The sequence below is a fragment of the Mercurialis annua genome, linkage group LG8, assembly GCF_937616625.2.
Source record: "Mercurialis annua linkage group LG8, ddMerAnnu1.2, whole genome shotgun sequence".
NCBI classification, from domain to species: Eukaryota; Viridiplantae; Streptophyta; class Magnoliopsida; order Malpighiales; family Euphorbiaceae; genus Mercurialis; species Mercurialis annua.
Window position 1 is genome coordinate 4240426 of NC_065577.1, and position 19577 is coordinate 4260002.

General features: G+C 33.8%; 4 protein-coding genes across 5 annotated transcripts; 3 read left to right on the forward strand and 1 right to left on the reverse strand.

Moving 5' to 3' along the window:
• Nucleotides 1-103: 103 nt before the first annotated feature.
• Nucleotides 104-1194, forward strand: LOC126660067 (mitochondrial uncoupling protein 5-like). Its single transcript, XM_050353398.1, has one exon. It carries the CDS (start codon nucleotides 128-130, stop codon nucleotides 1058-1060), a length of 933 nt encoding a protein of 310 aa, XP_050209355.1. The 5' UTR covers nucleotides 104-127; the 3' UTR covers nucleotides 1061-1194.
• A 581-nt stretch (nucleotides 1195-1775) lies between these two features.
• Nucleotides 1776-3075, forward strand: LOC126660066 (mitochondrial uncoupling protein 5-like). Its single transcript, XM_050353397.2, has one exon. It carries the CDS (start codon nucleotides 1963-1965, stop codon nucleotides 2926-2928), a length of 966 nt encoding a protein of 321 aa, XP_050209354.1. The 5' UTR covers nucleotides 1776-1962; the 3' UTR covers nucleotides 2929-3075.
• A 722-nt stretch (nucleotides 3076-3797) lies between these two features.
• On the forward strand, nucleotides 3798-7682 carry LOC126660065 (transcription factor bHLH143-like). 2 transcript variants are annotated; one of them, XM_050353396.2, is made up of 3 exons: nucleotides 3798-3948; nucleotides 4622-5229; nucleotides 5688-7682. In XM_050353396.2, exons 2-3 carry the CDS (start codon nucleotides 5107-5109, stop codon nucleotides 6765-6767), a joined length of 1203 nt encoding a protein of 400 aa, XP_050209353.1. In that variant the 5' UTR covers nucleotides 3798-3948; nucleotides 4622-5106; the 3' UTR covers nucleotides 6768-7682. The 2 variants fall into 2 exon arrangements, with proteins under 2 accessions (XP_050209353.1, XP_050209352.1); XM_050353395.2 differs by lacking the exons at nucleotides 3798-3948; nucleotides 4622-5229 and adding an exon at nucleotides 5437-5568 and having other exon boundaries at nucleotides 5662-7682.
• A 6431-nt stretch (nucleotides 7683-14113) lies between these two features.
• LOC126660064 (root phototropism protein 3) lies at nucleotides 14114-17441 on the reverse strand. Its single transcript, XM_050353394.1, has 4 exons — nucleotides 17002-17441; nucleotides 16851-16920; nucleotides 15325-16596; nucleotides 14114-14756 (listed from the first exon to the last, which is right to left on the reverse strand). The coding sequence occupies exons 1-4, from the start codon at nucleotides 17112-17114 to the stop codon at nucleotides 14205-14207; spliced, it is 2007 nt and encodes a 668-aa protein (XP_050209351.1). The 5' UTR covers nucleotides 17115-17441; the 3' UTR covers nucleotides 14114-14204.
• Nucleotides 17442-19577: the final 2136 nt, after the last annotated feature.

Below are 19577 nucleotides of genomic sequence, written 5' to 3' on the forward strand. Positions count from 1 at the left end.
CTCACCTCTCTATATAAACAATCTCCATTCTCATCACTTAATATAATTATTCATATCTTTCCATATTTTTTAATCTGATACTTGAATCCAATTTCTTTTATAGCAGTTAAAAGGTTCATATCAAGCAATGGGATTAAAGGGATTTGCTGAAGGTGGCATTGCCTCGATTATTGCTGGGGCTTCAACTCACCCTCTTGATCTCATCAAGGTCCGTATGCAACTCCAAGGCGAATCCCAAGCTATCCGCCCAGCGCTAGCTATGAACACGGGCGCTGGAAGTATTACCCTGCCAACGACAGCTGCTCGTGTTGGACCTGTTTCTATTGGAGTACGTATCATTCAATCCGAAGGTGTTTCCGCGCTTTACTCCGGTGTTTCCGCCACTATTCTTCGGCAGACATTGTACTCTACCACACGTATGGGACTTTACGACATTCTAAAACAGAAATGGACCGATCAGGACTCGGGAACTATGCCACTTGTGAGAAAAATAGTGGCTGGACTCATCTCCGGAGGTGTTGGAGCTGCTGTCGGAAACCCTGCTGACGTGGCGATGGTTCGGATGCAAGCTGACGGACGACTCCCTGTCGATCAACATAGAAACTACAAGAGTGTAGTTGATGCTCTAACTCAAATGTCGAAGCAAGAAGGCATTGCTAGCCTGTGGCGCGGCTCAGGTCTTACGGTGAACAGAGCGATGATCGTAACAGCGTCGCAGCTTGCGTCGTACGATCAGATCAAGGAGATGATCTTGGAGAAAGGCGTGATGAGTGATGGAATTGGGACACATGTGACGGCGAGCTTCGCGGCCGGGTTTGTGGCTTCGGTGGCGTCGAACCCGATTGATGTCATAAAGACTAGGGTTATGAACATGAGGGTGGAGGCAGGGGCAGAGCCCCCGTACAAAGGGGCATTCGATTGTGCTATGAAGACAGTGAGAGCTGAAGGGGCTATGGCATTGTATAAGGGATTTATCCCAACAATTTCCAGGCAAGGACCCTTCACAGTTGTGCTGTTTGTCACTCTAGAGCAAGTCAGGAAGCTGCTTAAAGATTTTTGAGCCAAATCAAACATCATATTCTTATAGCATTTGATTTTCAATAATTATTCTTTATTTTTTGTAGTATGAGAAAAATAATGTTCAATTACTGTAAATGAATATTTACTTTTATAAATTATACAGTTTATTCTATATATCTTGATAGTGAAGCTATAAACTAGTATTTTCTTTTAAAAAAATTTCATGTAAATACCGATCTACATTATCTGTGTATTTTATAATTTTCCACAAGGTAGTGATACTGCTGACTAGTTCTAAGCTGATGTATAGTACTATCTGTCAAATGTAATACAATCTCCTAACCCATTTGAAGACCTGTTCATGGGTCGTAGGGCGGGCTCGAACCAATCCCAACCGGTTTTTACTATTTTTAATGCAAGTTTGAGTCCGAGCGCGGTTTAGACTTTATATTTACTATTTAAGTTTGGTTTGTACATTAAATTTATCCAGATCCAGATCAAACTTGTACAGACCTATGTGAAAAATCACGTTAAAATGAAAGTTCGAATCCGTCCAAAAAAATTGGGCTAATCGCAGGCTGCAATTCGGCTAATTCGGGCCTAGGTATCGGAGGAATGGGCCTAGCAGATACCTAGGCCTGTGGTCAGGTCTATTTGAAACTAATAATGCCATAGGAAGCATAAAAAAAATGCCAAAGGAATAATTTAATTGTTATTCCATATTCTTTCTTCTCCTTCTACAAAAATAAACAAATATCTTTACTTCTAATAAAAATTATTTTCATTTTCCTCATAACACAAGCAGATTAAATCTCCAAATTAGTTCATATTCAATTTTAATTATTTCACTATATAATTGCTTTTAAATATATAGTCTAGCTAATTAATAGACAGTTGTAGTTCGATTACATTATTATCATAGTTTCATGCATATACAAGAAGATGGGATTGAAATGTTTTCTTGAAGGTGGTATTGCCTCAATTGTCGCCGGAGCCACCACTCATCCGCTTGATCTCATAAAGGTTAGAATGCAACTCAGCGGCGAGTTCGAACTTCACCTCCCGAGTCAACCCGCCGCTCAAGTTTGCTGTCAATGTGCTTCTGCTTTAAACATTTCATTACCCGTCGTTCAAGTCAAAATTCAAGAACCTCATCCGGGGCCCATTTCAACTGGGATCAGAATTATCCAATCTGAAGGTGTCGCCGCCCTTTTCTCCGGCGTCTCCGCCACCATCCTCCGTCAAACACTATACTCCACAACCCGTATGGGACTCTACGCAATCCTCAAACAAAAATGGCTTAACCCTAAAACAGGTAACCTCCCTCTTACACACAAAATATTAGCCGGACTTATCGCCGGCGGAGTCGGAGCCGCCGTCGGAAACCCTGCTGACGTGGCAATGGTCCGCATGCAAGCTGACGGTCGTCTCCCTATAACTCAACGTAGAAACTACAAGAGTGTAATCCACGCAATAACTCAAATATCAAAACAAGAAGGCTTCACTAGCCTGTGGCGCGGCTCAGGTCTTACGGTAAACCGCGCCATGATCGTAACAGCGTCACAGCTTGCATCGTACGATCAAATCAAGGAGATGATATTGGAGAAGGGTGTGATGGGAGATGGAATTAGGACCCACGTGGCGGCGAGCTTGGCGGCGGGGTTTGTGGCTGCGGTGGCTTCGAATCCTGTTGATGTTATAAAGACGAGAATTATGAACATGACCGTGGTGGCCGGGGCGGAGCCGCCGTATAAAGGGGGGCTGGATTGTGCGGTGAAGACTGTGAGAGGTGAAGGACTGATGGCTCTCTATAAGGGCTTTGTTCCTACGATTTCAAGGCAAGGGCCTTTTACGGTTGTGTTGTTTGTTACATTAGAGCAAGTTAGGAAGTTGCTTAAGGATTTCTGATTTTGGTGATTAAATTGGGAAGTTCAGGAAATTATAGGAAATGATAGAAATTGAAAGGACTGAAAAGAAATTTGTTTCTTCCGTAATTTTTTCCTCAGTTTGTAAGAATTTCAATTTTGGTGTAGTGGAAACTAATATAAGAATGAACTAGTTACCTAGACAGCAAACTCTTGAGTCGTGAGCTTAAATTTTCGACAAACACTCCTCTTTCCAAATTCAAGATTATCTTTTTTAGTGTTTTTTAATTAACTTACGTGATAACATAATTGTCGATGTGATAAATATTTTCAAAAAAATTAATTTAAATTGTTACATAATTAGAATTTCATTAAGACTATATTTTAGAATAAAGTTTTAAATATTTTTTAAAATATGAACAAAAATTTAATTATTTTTTTCTATGTTAATTAAAATTTTAGTGAACTCCAATGCATTAACCTCAGATGGTTAAAAAAAAAACCCTCAGATACACGTGTAATTTAGCGCAATTAGCTGTAGTCTAAATTGTCTCTATAGTCTTCTGTAGTGTACTAAAAAATGTATAGACGGGTTAGTTCAACTGTTAAGCGGTTTGATATCACTTAAATAAAATTTCGAGTTCGAGTCTTGTGAATATAAAATATTCCCGCTAACACTCACACTATGCCAGACGTGCAATGTGAATTGGATCCGGGTTATTCAGGACGAAACCCTGAAAACTGGATGGGCAACAAAAAAAATATCAAATATTTTTAATTCTATACATATTTTTTTTTTAATTCTGAACACATAGTTAAAAATAAGTTTAGCTTAATTTACAAAATTAAAACAATTAAAAATCATAAGGGCAATACTGTCACGTTATCCTTCTTTATATCATCATCTTCACATGCCTCTGCCTAAAATTCGCTTCTTTTTACAAACACTACACTGTTCACTCCTTTCCAATTTCTCAAACATTTCGCCTTTTTCAACTCAAATCTCTGGATCTGACCAAACCAAACCAAATCATATCAAAAATTAAATCGTTTGTTTTTCACTGTAAGTTACTGAATTAGCTGCTCTTGATAATAGTTTTTTCTTTTTAATTTCTTGATTATGCTCAATTTGTTAAAAATACTGTAATTTGAAGAAAAGCTGTTGAATTTATTCACTTTTTTTTAGTGATTTTGGGTTTAAATGGTTCTTATTTTAATGGGCTTATTTGTTTTTGTGATTCTTATATTTTAGGTGTTTTTTTTTTAACTAGATTGTTGAGATTGAAACTATAAGTAAATATACTTTGAATTTGATGTACACATGATGTTTTGATCATTTAATGTCTTGAAATTTAAATACTTTGTACTGTGTAGTTTATCTTAAGATAAGCTAAACTTAGTTATGTCAAATTTGATGATAAATAGCTTTACCTTCATGTTCAAGTACTTGAAATTGTTTAATTCGTGGTTGAGAATTTTTCATTATGCAGGTTTTTTATTTTATTATAATTCTGTGCGGCGGCGGAACTAGGAAGAGTTTATGAATATAAAATCCAATGTTTTTCCGTCTTAAAATTTATAGCACTGTCCAACTTAAAAAATTTATTTTGTAAATTTTACCCATTTTATAGATTTTCAGTACAATCTTGTCCACCTTATTTAATTTTTTTGAGTCCGCCACTTATTTTGTGCTTATTGTAGTTCTAACCATATAGTTTTTGTGCACATTCTTGCAGGAAATTACTCGTGTATGTTCTGTGGATAATTCAATAGTAGCAAGAAGGAAAACAAACATGCCTTGGTTGAGTCGATCAGTTGATGTTTATCGGAATGTTGTGCGATTGAACTTATATTGTAGAGTTATTCTGTAAATTATATTGCTCAACTTTCATTTTCTGGCTGTTGGCTTGTCATTCTTCACCACATTATTTAATGGGTTCCAAATGGTTTTCGTTGTGTTAGTCGTAGGATTAGCTAAGATAGTTGAAAAACATAGTTAAAATTGAAGCTCCGTTTGTTTCTCCCTTAATTTTTTATCATCCTCAGTCTGTTATCTAATTCAAGGTCTCCGTTTTTGATTTTTTCCTCGTTTTGTTTTCACTAAAATTCAAATCTTCGCCTTTGGATCAATCTTGTCAATTTTTCTGCTTCCTGTAACTGAGTATTTGTTCTGTGCTATCACATATATCTAAATATATTGAGTGAAGGGTCAAAAGAAGTTATGGTTTGCCAAGCGGCTGGTCAAACAAGATTTCGAGCTTTGAAGTATGAGAGTGGAATTGCTGGAAAATCAACCATTGTAGTTAGAATCATTGAATGTTATCAACCATTGCAGGATTGCCAGGTTAGCTTTATTTATCAATTAGTGGTTGTTTAATTAAATTACTTTAAATTTAAGTGAGAAATCTATTTTCTTAATGCAAGTATTCTTACATATTTTTGGTTGTGATAGTCTTAATGTTTTTGTTCTTAACAATCATTAAGGATCCATGAATAATACGATTACTTTATTTTTGTTGCAGGCTGAATACTTTCGCCAATTGCTTAAACCTGTAACGTAAATTTGACGCCACACTAGTGTTTTAGTATCATACTGAAAATTTTAGTTTTACTTCTCTTTCTCTGTTGTTTCGGAAAGAAGCAGCTAAGCAATTCCATATTGCATTTTGAAGCTCATATTGTGGTAGGTTCTGAATTGGCTTACTGGTTATGAAACTAGAGTTTTCAAAAAACTTGTTCCCCTCCAATCATATGTCATGTCGTTTGTAATCTGCAGGTTATAATTTTGTTTGGATGGTTAAGACCGGCAATTCTTGGCTTTCCTCACCACGTGATACTGGGCAATCGCCAGATTTCAGTTCCGTAAGGACATCAACTGAGCCTCTGCAACCAGGATATATGTTAGCATCCATGAGTCCCAGTTCATGCACAAATATGATGATGTCAGGGGTTGTGGATTCAACTATCCCAAGTTTGAGGGCACATAAAAGCCATGGAGCTCAAGGCTTGCCTCAAAGTACGCCCCCTCATTTCCGTAACTCTCTACCCGCTGGGGATCCATATCTCAAACAAAACGCATCCATGCTTTCTTATGAGTTTGCTGGAAATCCTGCACTTAATGCAGTCCCTGGATGTCAGCGGAAATTTGTTATCTTTGATCACTCTGGGAATGAAACAAGGTTAATTTATAGCTCATTTTTAGCCAGTGCGGTGAAACCAAATGTTGATGCTATAAAACCAATTGGTGGTTCTTATTTGCACCGTGAAGAACATGCAGCTAAAATAGACCGAATAAATTTGACTGTGCCGAATTGGCAGGAAGTATCAGATGAGAATCACTCAAGTGCCGAAGAAAGTGAGATGCATGAAGACACAGAAGAAATTAATGCCTTACTTTACTCGGACGATGATGATTATGATGGTGATAGTGATGATGAGGTAACTAGCACTGACCATTCGCCCGCTCTCATTACAAGCAGTGAGAAGCAAGAACAAGTTGAAGAAATAACTGAGGAGGTTGCCGATTCAGATGGCCAAAACAAAAGGCAGAAATTGCTTAGTGGTGTGTACAGAAGATCATCAACGGAAAACAATATTAATTCGACGAAAGTGACCAGAGTTCATGGATATGATTATGATGATTCAGAATCTAGCTATGCTATTGGCTACAATCGAGATGAGTGTAGGTTTGCCATTATAGGCAACAATAAAACAAAAAAGGATAAGATTCGTGCGACGGTGAAATTTCTCGAGACCATAATCCCTGGTGCAAAGGACAAGGACCCGTTGTTGGTCCTTGATGTTGCTATAGGTTACTTGAAGTCTCTAAAGCTCAAAGCCAAAACACTTGGAGTGAACTACAGTTTAAACTTCAATTCCTAGTTCCTTCTGCAATAGTATCGTATGTTGGCTAGTGTGTGGAAAGATGAATAAGAAATAAGTTGGTAACCCAAGAATTCATGGCTTGAATGATTGATGGGTTTGAAATCATTATATTAGCTTTTCTGATGTGGAGTTTGTTTTTGTTGACCAGAAATGATTAGCCTTTAGCTTTATTATGAATTAAAGCTTAACAAAAGTCTCAAAGATTAGAACGCATGGGTTGATTGCTGGTGCCTAGTGGTGAGCTCTGCTGTAAAATGAGGACTTCTTTTTTATTAAGTGCACGCTGGTTAGGTAATTCTGGTCCCACAGCCCACCTTTTCTATCTATTTGCTTTCTTTGATTTGATGCATTTGGTATTAATCTCTCTATTAAAGTACCAAGAAAGTTTCAGATGTGGAAGTTTTACTGCAGAGGAAAAAGCTTGGTTCTTTGCTATGATATGAATTATTGGTCTCCACTCTTTGATCATGAAATCTCTGCTACTTTAGCTATGGTTGTACAGTCCAGTCTTTGGTGCCCAATCTGAGTTTGTCAGCTTTATGTGTGTTACTACTAGCTGTGAGTACCAAGTTGTGCAGGGGTGTGCAAAAACCGAACCAAACCGAATTGATAAATTCTGTTTTTTCGAGTTGGTTCAATTTTGGACCACCGATAAAACCAAACTTAATGAAATATTCAACGGAACCGACCGGTTTGGTTCTGTTTCGTTTGATGTTTCTACATCCTTGTAAGCTCTGTTTGGTTTGGTATGATTCGGTTCGAGCGTAATGCGCACCCCTAGAGTGATTTGAGTTGAATAATGTATTTCAAATTGTCTGTTCTTCTATTTTGTTCTTGCTGTTGTCTTATGTATGAACTGTTTGTATGTGTCTTTATTGAGAAATGGAACATGGTGTGCTGTGATTTTATTAACTGCAGAGATTTTAATTTTTTTTCTTGTGACTGATGAGTAATGTGTTTGAGGTGATTTGGTAGATGCTTGATAGTGCTTTTTAGCTATGAATATACTGTTGGGACTACTATTTATGTTCTTTGTGATACATAAAATATTTGTTTTTACAAAAGCTGAAGTGGTTTTTTCTCATTCTTGTAAAGGATGAAAAAGAGGAGTTGGGTCCAAATACTTTTGTCTCATTTTTCATTATATCACCCCATAGTACATAAAATTAGATTTATTGTGAACAATAATGGAGTCCACTCATGAAAATGGTGAGTATTTGGCATTACCATTGAACTCATAATTTAATAGTTGAGTATTTATTTCATGCAATGTGTATCTAGGGCCGTAATCGAATCAAGTCGAAATGTTGTTAAACTCGCTCTTGATTTGGCTCTTAACTTGTGAAGTTCAAAACTCATTTGGATTTGATCAAGTTTTATTGTAGGAGTTCAAGTTTGGTAGCATAATTAAGAATAGAGTTTAACTTTGGCACAACTTGATTAATCTTTATAAGAAAAATATTAATTTAATTTTACTACAAGTTAAAAGATATTTTATATATGTAAAGTTACATCTAAAAAAATTAATCAAAATTTCATTAGGTTTATGAACATGTCTAGTCAAGTGTTTAAATGTTCGAATCTAATTTGGCAGGTGACTTCCGTAGTTCGATCTCAAAATTGATTTAACTAAAATATCAAATTGATTTTGAGTATTTTTTTCAATCAAGTTGCTTATGAATCGAGTTGATTCGATTATATGTTTCTATGTGTATCACCATTGATGGAATCATTTCATTCTTTCATGCTCTCATTATAGAGGATCAAGAATTGAAGTTACTCGTGCACATTATTTAATTTGAGAATAAGTACTTTTACGTCCAAATAAGGGGTTTAGTGACATTTATTTACCAAATTTAAAAAGTGGGAACAATATTGACTTTGTTACTTCGCAAGCTAAATAAGACAAATTATTAACACATAGCACTGAGGATTCCAAGTGAAAATAGCACTCTAATCCAAAAATATTTTATTTAAACTTTTTGTTACATAATTAAATAAAGTAAATAGTATAATTTTAGAAATAATATAAATAATACTTGTTTTTTTTAACTGAAATAAACGTGTTGTTTTGACTATTATGTTCAAAATCAAGAACTCCACTAGCTCTCTCTCTCTCTTAAATATTTATGATTATTGACCTTATTTGCATTCAAGTTTTCTCTAATGGTAATTAAAGAATATTCATTCCTTAGTTTCTCCTTTTTCTTTTCTACCCAACTTTCCTTTTCGTTATTGTTACTCTTTTATTTTTGTCATAAAAAAAAAATCCCATTACATATAATCAACTACTAAAAGTCTCAATTTAACTACAGTATTAGATTAAATAATTATTATTAAAAAGGGCATTCCAGCTACATAAAATGCCATCCAAAAACGATCTATTTCATCAACCCGCAAAGAACTAGATCCAAGATCTATATACTGATCTAGTTAAACGTGCGTACACTACTTTACAATTTTTTTTTAAAAAATACGACAAAAGATCATATTACAAATCTACAACAAAAATCAAGTTGTAAAAGTTTTAAATTAATAAATTAATCTTTTACACGAAAATGCAAAATATATCCGGTTTGGACGATCCACTTATTGTGGATACCATCAAGTGATCAACAACTCGACAAATCTTACAAAAACTTCATATTTAGAGAAAAACAAAATCCATATGAGATAAATAAATTGAAAATCAGTAGAAAAATAACACTAAAACTAATAATATAAGATTAAAATAATTAATTGTTGCAAAAATAGAAGGATTTAGAGTTGAATATGTGATTTTTGGCCAAAAAGAAGCAAACCTACCTCCCACCATAAGATTGTTAAGAATGCGGTTAGAGTTTGTTAAGAGCAAAGGGGAGCAAAAGAGGATATTTGAACCTCCAATATTTTATTTAATTCAATAAAAAAATGTCATTCACCTAATTATCAAACTTATACAGATAAAAATTATCATGGACTGAAAAGAAAAATTATGCTGAAAAGGATTATTAACTTAAAAAGAAAAAAATTTCCACAATCAAAGTTGTGGATCACACCATACTATTCGCTATACTTTAAATAAGTTAATTAACTAGTTTAGTATTTGATAGACAATTAAATTTTAAATATTTTTATATTATATAAACTGAAAAATTTATTATTATTATTATTATTATTATTATTATTATTATTATTATTATTATTATTATTATTATTATTATTATACGTTAATTAAAAACTATCTAAAGTCCCAATAATATAGATTTTTTTTCCAAGATAGAATTTATATTTTTGATACTTTGTTAACTAATATGAATCCATTTTTATAATTTATACATTAACTATTAACATATTATTATGAATATGTAACGTTATTAAATAAAATATCAAATATAATACAAAAAATACTAAAACTACAAAGAATTTTTTTTCTGAAAGTTTTAAAATTTATTTATTAGTAAAAATTAGTCTAAAGTGATCAATTAGTCTGTATTGAACTTACGTGGCATTCTAAAGGACTGTTTAAATGTAGGGTGTATGTAGGAAATTATCATAATTTAATAAATCTTTTAGGTAATAGTTTGATCATTAGTTTTGTACGTGGTTCTTTCATTTTAAAAACCCATATCAAGCGATGCCATAAGTTGGACATTTTATCTTAGGGGATCCATGAATTTTTTTGAACGAATTCCAATTATGAAAAGACATTTTTAAATTTTTTATATTAGATTAATTTTCATTTGAACCATGTAGGTCTCTTACGGGAGGTAAATTCCGACTTTAAATTTTAAACGACGTCATATATGCAGTGACGGACACACCCTTGGACCAAGGGGGACATTGGACCCCCTGGAATTTGAGTTTTTCTTTACTACTACATATTAGTAATACTTTACATAGATCATTTCACAAACTATGAAACCCATTATACCATTAAAATTTACTATATGCCAAATATATTAAAGCCACAATTCAAAATAAGAAACTAATGTTTTACATATTCACATGCTATCTTCATATATTAAATTATATATTTCCATATTGTGTTAAAATATTATTAAGAACAATAATATACTAAATAAATAAATATAAGTAATTTCAATAATTTTTTTTTTAATTTTTACTAGTATAATTTCAATAACTTTTTTTTAATTTTTACTAGTTTTAATATAAAATTTTATTAATTTTAAAGTTTATTTTGATTGAATTGTTATTTTAGTCCAACTTTTCAAACATTATTTCTGACAGTATTTTATGAATCAAATTGACCGGTCCAATTTGAGATAATACTAGATATACTGTATTAAACAATTATTTGTAAGAATCAAGTAAGATTTACAATTTAACTGGTTCAACAAATTAAGATGATTTTCGTTTAATTCTTTTAGATAATTAGAATACAGTCTATCATATTTAAATAAAAAATGTAAAACCATTGAAATGATTAAATTAAAAATATTACAAGAACTATTAAATGATTGTTTGGTTGCTTACATAATAAAAGATGTATAAAGTTGTTATGCGGCAATTTTAGAAAATAAAAGATTATTACTTTTATATCGCTTTTCCTTTAAAAAAAATCATTTTGTTAATTTGGACCCCTCTGAAAAAAAATTCTGTATCCGTCACTGCATATATGAATATGATTTGAACCCGCGACTTTATCAATTCCTAATTTTAACTGAGCTATATATATATGCATCTTTATTCATCTCTTCTTCAAATCATAATTATCCATAGCTTTAATTTAGATACTGCTATATTATTGCTTAGTCATAAAGCAACTGCCGTGCAAGGTACGTTACCAACACTTATGTATAATTAAGCACTGTTCCATGAATATTACCGGTTTGACAAAAGTATTTCTCGAAAGACCGTTACACTTATGTCGTCTTATTGCTAGACAACGGTGACCATCTTACTGTTTTAAGATTTTAACAGTGGATATCAAACATTGAGTTCATTTTAATATTAGACCTATTTTTTCTTTGGACTTGTCTTAATTAGAGAAAGTTTGCGATTAACAATTCAATACTTCAATGTTTATAATTTGCTAGAAATTATGAGATGGGATCAGCAATTCATATCCTTCTTTTTGTTGTCTGCTTAAAGTTGATTGCGAAACTACAATTTATGCATTAGTTGGTCACACTGTGGCACTTAATATTGTCTTGTCCCCCCACATATTTTGTTTGATCTCTGGGGAGGGAGATATTTGGCGCTTGCGGGAGGAATTAAATTCACGATTTTCATAGAATTCCGCCAAGTACATGTATCATTTGAGCTATAAATCATTGGTTTATCCAATCATATATAGTTAAATGTGCTTTTTGATATGTTTTAAGTCTATTTGCTGCTCGCTTGTTTAGTAGTATTCTATATAAATTAAGCAACTTTACTTATGCTACCGTTTTATGGAAATTTATCAAATTTTACGCGTTTCGGTTCTATTTTAGAAAAAACAGACTAATGAAACTCCATAAATTTGTATTTATTTCGTTTCTCGTTTTAGCATATTTTTGTATCAAGGTTTTGATTTCCCTGCAACATAGGCTACATTTATATGTCACTAATGTAGAGACTGGTTCAACATTATAATATTTCTAGTCTATGTAGCACGGAAGCAGATAGGGATGACTACTGAGTCGGTTCGGTTAAGAATAAACTGAATTAATCCAAAATAAAATTAACTGAATTATTTTTCTCTATAACCGAACCAACCGACTTGTTCAGATTAACCGAAACTGATTAAACCAAATTATTAAAATCTTAAAATTACAAAACCAAATCGACTCAATTTGTTGATTACTTTGATAAATTCAGTTAAACAAATAAAAATACGTTATTAAAAATAACTAAAAGTAAAAAAAAATTGATCAATATGGTTGATTCGGTTAACTCAATTTTAAATTCTTTTACCGTAACCAAACCCACCGAACTACCATATTAACCCAAACTTTTTCACCAAATTAACAAAAATCGATCGATTTGATTCAGTTTTGGTTAATTCTTGCTCACCCCTAACAGATACGGCAAAATGAAACACTTGACATCGAAATGCTGTTATTTTAGAGTTTTTTAAAATTAAAGTTGAAATTCTAATAGAAGTTTCAGACATGATTTCCTAACCGAAAACATTGATTGAATAAAATATGTGTGCCACCTAGTTTCTAGTAAGCCTTACAGTATAATTTTAGATTAGTATAGTATCAACTGATTGGCCAGTAAATTGGTAAATTACAATGGTACGTTTAGGTTGGCCATGGTGCATGTTGGGTGTGTTTTATTTGAGAAATTATTGTCCCCTGGGTAGGACCCAATAATGCAATCTGTGATTGATTGTTTATAAGAATTAAATTCAGAATCTGAAATCATTCTTCAGAATTATATGCCTCCAATTATTGGCCTACAAATGTGGCAATGAACACTCTGGTGTGTTGTCGGTATTGCTATATATAAGTTCCGTGGCAAACTATTTTATTGCTATATAAATTCCGTGGCAAATTATCTTCCAGATTTATATTTTGTTTTTACATTTTCATCTTTGCAATTTTTGTGCATTATCCGAGACATAGTACATCAAAACCACCTTTTCATTTGAATGGATATATGATTAATAAATCAATCACTTTAATTTGATGTTACATTGTTTTTAATGATTTATGTCCTAGTTGGTCTAGATTGATTTCCGATTTTAACATCTTTTAGTTTTTCTTTATAATTTTAAACAAGAAAAATTGCTCGTGTATTTTGGTAAAATCTAAGGGAACCAAACCGATTTTTGCTCCTCAATTTGTTTCGGTTCCTATTTTCTTCAAATTTCAATCTGTTATGCCATTTTTATTACCGATCTGAACCGAAATATGCATATCCCCAGTTAAGTTGTTATATGCTCTGTCTGCATGGATGATTTGGACTTCAAGAGCTCAAGAATGGATAAAACATGCACAGGGTATATATGTATATCACAAAAGTTTGAACTTTTATGTTAATTACTTATATGATATCTATTATCAAAAAGTATAAAGTATGATATTTGATAATTCTATTCGATTAATTAAATATCCATGCATACGGTAAAGTAAATCCGTATTCATAGTTTCACTCAACATTTTAACGATCTAGGCTAAATATTTGTTTGATTATTCTGAAAATTTATCTGTTGCATGAGCAAGGGAAAAAGATTTTAAATTCAATTATATATCCTTATCCCTCAAGAAAACCAAGTACACCTTGAATTAAGAATTGACAAACTCACTTATGACATGACTACATATTAGATGATTGCTAAAAAAAATTACTAAAAGAAAAAAACAAAACAACAGTGAAAATTATGTTGCACGCAAACGGAAACGCTACGCTGAAACAGAAAACCGTAAAACAATATCTTTTATAAATATAAGTTATAAATATAAATTTTTGGAGTTTCAAAAGCGTTTTTTTACTTGTCTTTCAAGAAATTGAATTTCTCCATCTTCTTGGTGTCTTTCTAGGCTGTTCTGTATTACCTGCAATCTGAGATCCCAACTCATGATTTTCCAAATTTGTAGTCTTTGTAAATTTGCTCAGCTTCTTCCATCCTGTACTCCATGCTGATGCTGTCTGTTTCTTATTGGTTAACTTATCAAACTGTCTCTGTAAAGTCTCCATGTCATTCTGAAGTTCAAGGTACTTAGTTTTCACACTTTCAAGTTCGAATTTGAGTGTGTTAATATCTTTCTTTGCAGCTGCCCATCCTTCTTGAAATGACTGTGGAGTCCCTTCCAGGAGCGTTTTCCGATTCGGTATCATCGGTTGGTACTGCGAGTCTCCGGCTTCTTTTAGAGTGTTGTTTGCAAGTGCATTGCTGATTTTTACCTGTTCTGAGAAGAGTACTTGTACCACAACTCGTAGCGGTAGTCTTTCGTTTTGAGCTGCGTGCATACATGCATCGATTGATAGTTTCTGGCAGTCCATTACGCGGCAAAGGCGTTTTCTTTCATGCTCGGAGAGCGTTGGATGAGCCTGTTATAGTTAGATTCTGATTAGCATTCCATACTTTGATGGGGAACCTGGTTCGAGCCCAGTTCCGATTTTTCCAGGCTCGAACCGGGCCATGGCTAGAGCATACACACACAAGTTTTGTTCAACTAGAGCCTACACACACAAGTTTTGTTCTGTTTCTAGAACTATAGTATGTGGAATTTGGGCTAGGAACTAGAACTATAACATCTACAAATGAACATATAAACACACATAAAAAGGGTGCAAGCATATAAACTGTATTCAAGTTGAATTAGGCTATAAAAATAAATGCGGAAACGAGAAATGCCGAAACAGAAAACAGAGAAACAACATTTTTTACAAGACTAGGCTATAAATGTAGAGTTCCAGAGTTTCAAAATCATTTCTAAAATAGAAATGACTAGCTGAAATGTAGAACTCGATAAGTTTTCGTGCAATATAAGTAGGAAGTTATTGTCTATGTTTTATCCCTGTATCTAAAATTTAAGTGTTCACTAGAACTATCAATCTTAAATTCAAAGTATCATCTTAATGGAAAAATAAAGATTAGATGAAGGAGAGGAATTACCTTAAGATAAGAATCAATAGCTCGATAAAGCCCATCATCGCAGGTTCTTGCAGATTCAGGCAAAGCTTCTGCAAGTACTTGAAACTTTGTTAGAGACAAGTTTCTGTCTCTAGAAACTTCTGTAAGATAACTATCAACAAGTCTTGCAACTCTCATTTTAGCATTTGGATTAGCAGTACCCCTTTGGTCCGAAAATGATTGTCTACCTGGACTCGAACCTTCCGTCTGTTCTTGAACCAGAAAATGCTCTAAAAGCCTTTGTGCAAGGTCTACATCAAACATAGTCTCACTCTTACTATAACAAGGAATTAAAAGATCTGCTAATGTTGCCTGTTCGAATTGCATTCCGACGCGTTTTTCTAACTCGGTGACCAATGCAGGTGCCACTTTTAACATGTTAGCCATTCGCAGAAGGCGAAGAAGGAAGCTGCATGACACGCAATCCTTCTGCGGAGGAATTATGCTGATTAGGCTCTCAATTATCATTCTCTGATCTTTGGCTTGAACAGTCGGAGTCATCTCGTCTTTAGTTCCGGCCACGATCATATGAAGTCCGCCTTTCCAACTGCTGCCACTACTCGTACTACTATTGCTCCCCTCGTTGACAGAACCCTCCGCGCCTTCTTTGATCAAACCATGGAGCCATTTTGCTGAATACTTCATTATTGCAGCTCCAATCAATTCAAATCTCATGCCCTTTACTTTGATTGCTGTAATGACTCTAACGAAATGATCGATCCTTAAAATCGAGACATCTTCGAACCACCAATCCGGAGGTACTGGTGCCTGATTTCGACTAGGACTTGAATCTTTTGTCTCGTTCCATCTCGGACTAGAAACTCTTTGGGGTTTCCCGGTGTATGCCCATCGTATCCCTTTCGGATTTGCACACGCTTTCCATGCAATCGACTCGCTGCATCTTCGAACAATCTGAAGATTCTCTGCCCAAGGTGAGAGTTTCTCACAACTTTTTAACACTAATATAGAATCTCTCCATGATGATAACACTACATAACTTAGAAAAGCTTCAGTTTTGAATATAAGATTGCCTTCTTCTAAATCTTCTGTCATTTCTAGATACTCTGCTGCACATCTCAGGCCAGAGATATTTGCTGCTGTTAGATCAACTGCAATACAATAACAGAACTTTGCAGCAAGCTCAAATGCCTCCGGTCCGCCTGGAATATCATCTAAGGCAACCTTGTTCAGCTCTACATCGCGCGAATCGTATATTAATCTGTTCATCTTTCCGCTCCGCGACAGCAAAGGATACTTTTACAACAACAACAACAACAAGTGAGTCATTCAATTCAATTCCGTTCTAAGCAGCACAGACACTTCATTCAATCAACATTTCTCACTTAAAAAAACATGTCGGAAACTCACGTTTCTGACGCGAAATTTCATTTCTAACATAAAAGAATTTAAAAATAACATTGTTTCGCAGTGTCTGTCTGCTTTTTCTATCCATGTCCGTGCTACCTACTGAACTTTTAACATAAGTGAAATTAAAAAATTCAAAATACCTTGTGTAAGTGGAAATTAACATCTCCAATCTGAACCAGAAGATCACTAGGAACATCAGTAGCAACAAACCTGCATAGTTTTCTACTTTTTTTAGTTTTAATAATTTAAAAAACAAGAACTAAAACATAAATTTTCAGTTAAATAACATACCATGATTGACCCTTAAGTTCAAATCCATCAGTCTTGACACCATGTTTACTAGTGGTAAGAACTCCATTGCCATAATCTCTACCAGAAACAGATTCACTCTCAGAGTCCCACATGATGGCTGATGAACTAAAACAAAACTTGGGGAGGAAGAAAAGCTAAAGACTCTGAAACTTAGAACTGGAGCAGAGAATGAATGAGTAAGCTGCAAAGTCTGACACTGAAAGTTGAGCAGAAAAAGAAAAATTCCACATGGGGTGCTTGGATTTATCTTCTAATTGTCGGCTTGTTGTGGATTTTTAAGGTCTAATAATCATAATATTACAGGCTGTGAAGAAATGGGCAGAATTTTCAGCACTGTTTTTGGATCATTTTGAATTGTTTTGCATTTCATTTCTTTTGAGCTCTGCTAAGTTTATGATTATCCAGCTTCTAATCTTTCTAAGTTTTTTTTACCGCCAGCATTATGACTCAAATGATATAAGCGTTAAACAGTAATCTGCCAAGTCGCGAGTTCGATTGCTCCAAAAATTGCTTCTTTTTTCAATTATAAAAAAAGTTAAATTTATTTTGGAATTTCTAAACTATATAATTCTTGATTATTTAATCTCTCGTCTTTAGTTTTACCTTCTTAAATTTCAATTTTTTTTATTTTTTCCAGCAATCGAGTACTTAAACTTTTACTTTTTTGATAATTAGATCCTTCTCCAGTTCTTTAAGAGGACCTAATTGACCCAAAATAAAAATTTAGGGCCTTGAGAAGGCAAAATACAAATGTTTCAAGTTTTTCTTTTATTTTTTAATATTTTATTTTAATGTCATTTGTTTTTTATTATATAATTAATTTATTAGTCTTTTAGAGAATTTATTACATTCCAATAAAAACATTCCTTTGTGGACAATAGGGAGAGAGAATGAGAAGTGACTTCTTCTATGAAACGTAGCAGAAGCCAGGAGATACGTTAATTTGTGATGGAATTTAATAATCTGTAATTTACAATACTGCCATTGAGTATTGTAAGAGTATGGACCATCACTCTTAATGAGATTTGGCTCTTCTTATGAAAAATGAATAAAAGGTCGTTCCGGTCTTTGAATTTATAGGCAGGATTCATAAACGCTCTTTTTTTTTAGAATTTAGTCCATAACTCTCGAAATAAGATCGATTACATTTGTTCATGTGGTTTTAGAGGATATGAAAAAACAACCATTAAAATATATATATTTGTGCTTTTTGTTTAACATTTAATGTCAATTTCAGCATATATTTGTCTCTAATTATTCACAAAAGTTTAATTATATACGCTCTAAAAATATCTAGATCGATGTAACTGGATAAACTTTAAAGAATTATGAACTAAATTATTAAAATAAGCCAAATTTTGATTTATATGGATCCACTCTATAAATTCAAGGATCGGAATGATCATATACTCTATGAAAAATACCTCAACTAAGTTTCCACCTCTTACACAAACTCGTACTTAAAAAAATAAGAATAATTAACAAATATATCATGTAATTTCTCATACTCTTTTTTTGTTTGAAGGCAAATTTCTCATACTTATAATTAAGTGTAATACGTTCCAATTTTCTGCTCTCTGCAAAATAGTTTTTTTCCTCTCGAGGAAAGTCCATTGTTATCATGGATATTGCCAACCTATGTGAATCTCTAACTTTGTCTGATGATAATGACATAATAGAGTGTGATCTGGGAGAGAATGCTAGAAGCGTAGGTGCTACGAAGATAGCTCACTCTTTGGTGGGAAAAGTTTTATCCACAAAAAGAGTAAATAGAGAAGGATTCATCTCCACGGTGAATTTTCTGTGGAGAACAAGAAACGCGATGAAGGTTGAGGTGGTGGGAGATAATCTGTTTGTAATACATTTTGAAGATCAGGAGGACAGGAGAAGAGTGTTGAATGGAGGTCCCTGGAAATTTCAAGATTATGCTATTGTTATTGAAGCTCCTGTTGGATTGGGAAATTATGAGGAGATGAAGTTTGATAAAATGGTCTTCTGGGTCCAGATTCATAATTTACCTCTGATGTGTCAAACGAAGGAAGCCGGTGTTTCTTTAGGGGCGCAGATTGGTGAAGTGATTGGAGTTGATCCAGGAGCTACTGGAGATTGTCTGGGAAAATATATCAGGGTTAGAGTGAAAATTAATATCACTAAACCGCTGAAGAGAGGTCTTAGAGTCCGTATGGATGATAAAGGTTCAATGGTGACAGCAATGCTTCGTTATGAAAGAATGCCAGAATTTTGTTCGAGGTGTGGGGTTATTGGACATCCGGTGCTGGAGTGTGCTATAGCTGAGAATGATGGTAACTCCAACAAATTCAATGAGCTTCTGAGGGCTGGCCCTATTCAAAAATTATTGAGTAAGGGTAAGAGATTGAAGCCAGATAGTAAAGGAGGGAGTGGGGGCGATGGTGGATTCCGGCAGAGGTCCAACTCAGATGAACAAGGGTGGAGGACGAAGGTAGGGGAACAGATCACCGCAATTAGTGGAGAGAATCAAGGTGTGGTTGAAAAATCTTTATTAAGAAAGGAAAGTGATAACGTAAAATCTTCAA

Excerpts from the sequence above, each read along its gene's own strand:
- LOC126660067 (XM_050353398.1), top strand. The coding sequence starts at position 128 with ATGGGATTAAAGGGATTTGCTGAAGGTGGCATTGCCTCGATTATTGCT.
- LOC126660066 (XM_050353397.2), top strand. The coding sequence starts at position 1,963 with ATGGGATTGAAATGTTTTCTTGAAGGTGGTATTGCCTCAATTGTCGCC.
- LOC126660065 (XM_050353396.2), top strand. The coding sequence starts at position 5,107 with ATGGTTTGCCAAGCGGCTGGTCAAACAAGATTTCGAGCTTTGAAGTAT. Across the intron at positions 5,230-5,687 it reads AACCATTGCAGGATTGCCAG|ACCGGCAATTCTTGGCTTTC; the intron begins GTTAGCTTTATT and ends TGGATGGTTAAG.
- LOC126660064 (XM_050353394.1), bottom strand. The coding sequence starts at position 17,114 with ATGTGGGACTCTGAGAGTGAATCTGTTTCTGGTAGAGATTATGGCAAT. Across the intron at positions 16,921-17,001 it reads GAACTTAAGGGTCAATCATG|GTTTGTTGCTACTGATGTTC; the intron begins GTATGTTATTTA and ends AAAACTATGCAG. Across the intron at positions 16,597-16,850 it reads TTAATTTCCACTTACACAAG|TATCCTTTGCTGTCGCGGAG; the intron begins GTATTTTGAATT and ends TTGTTGTAAAAG.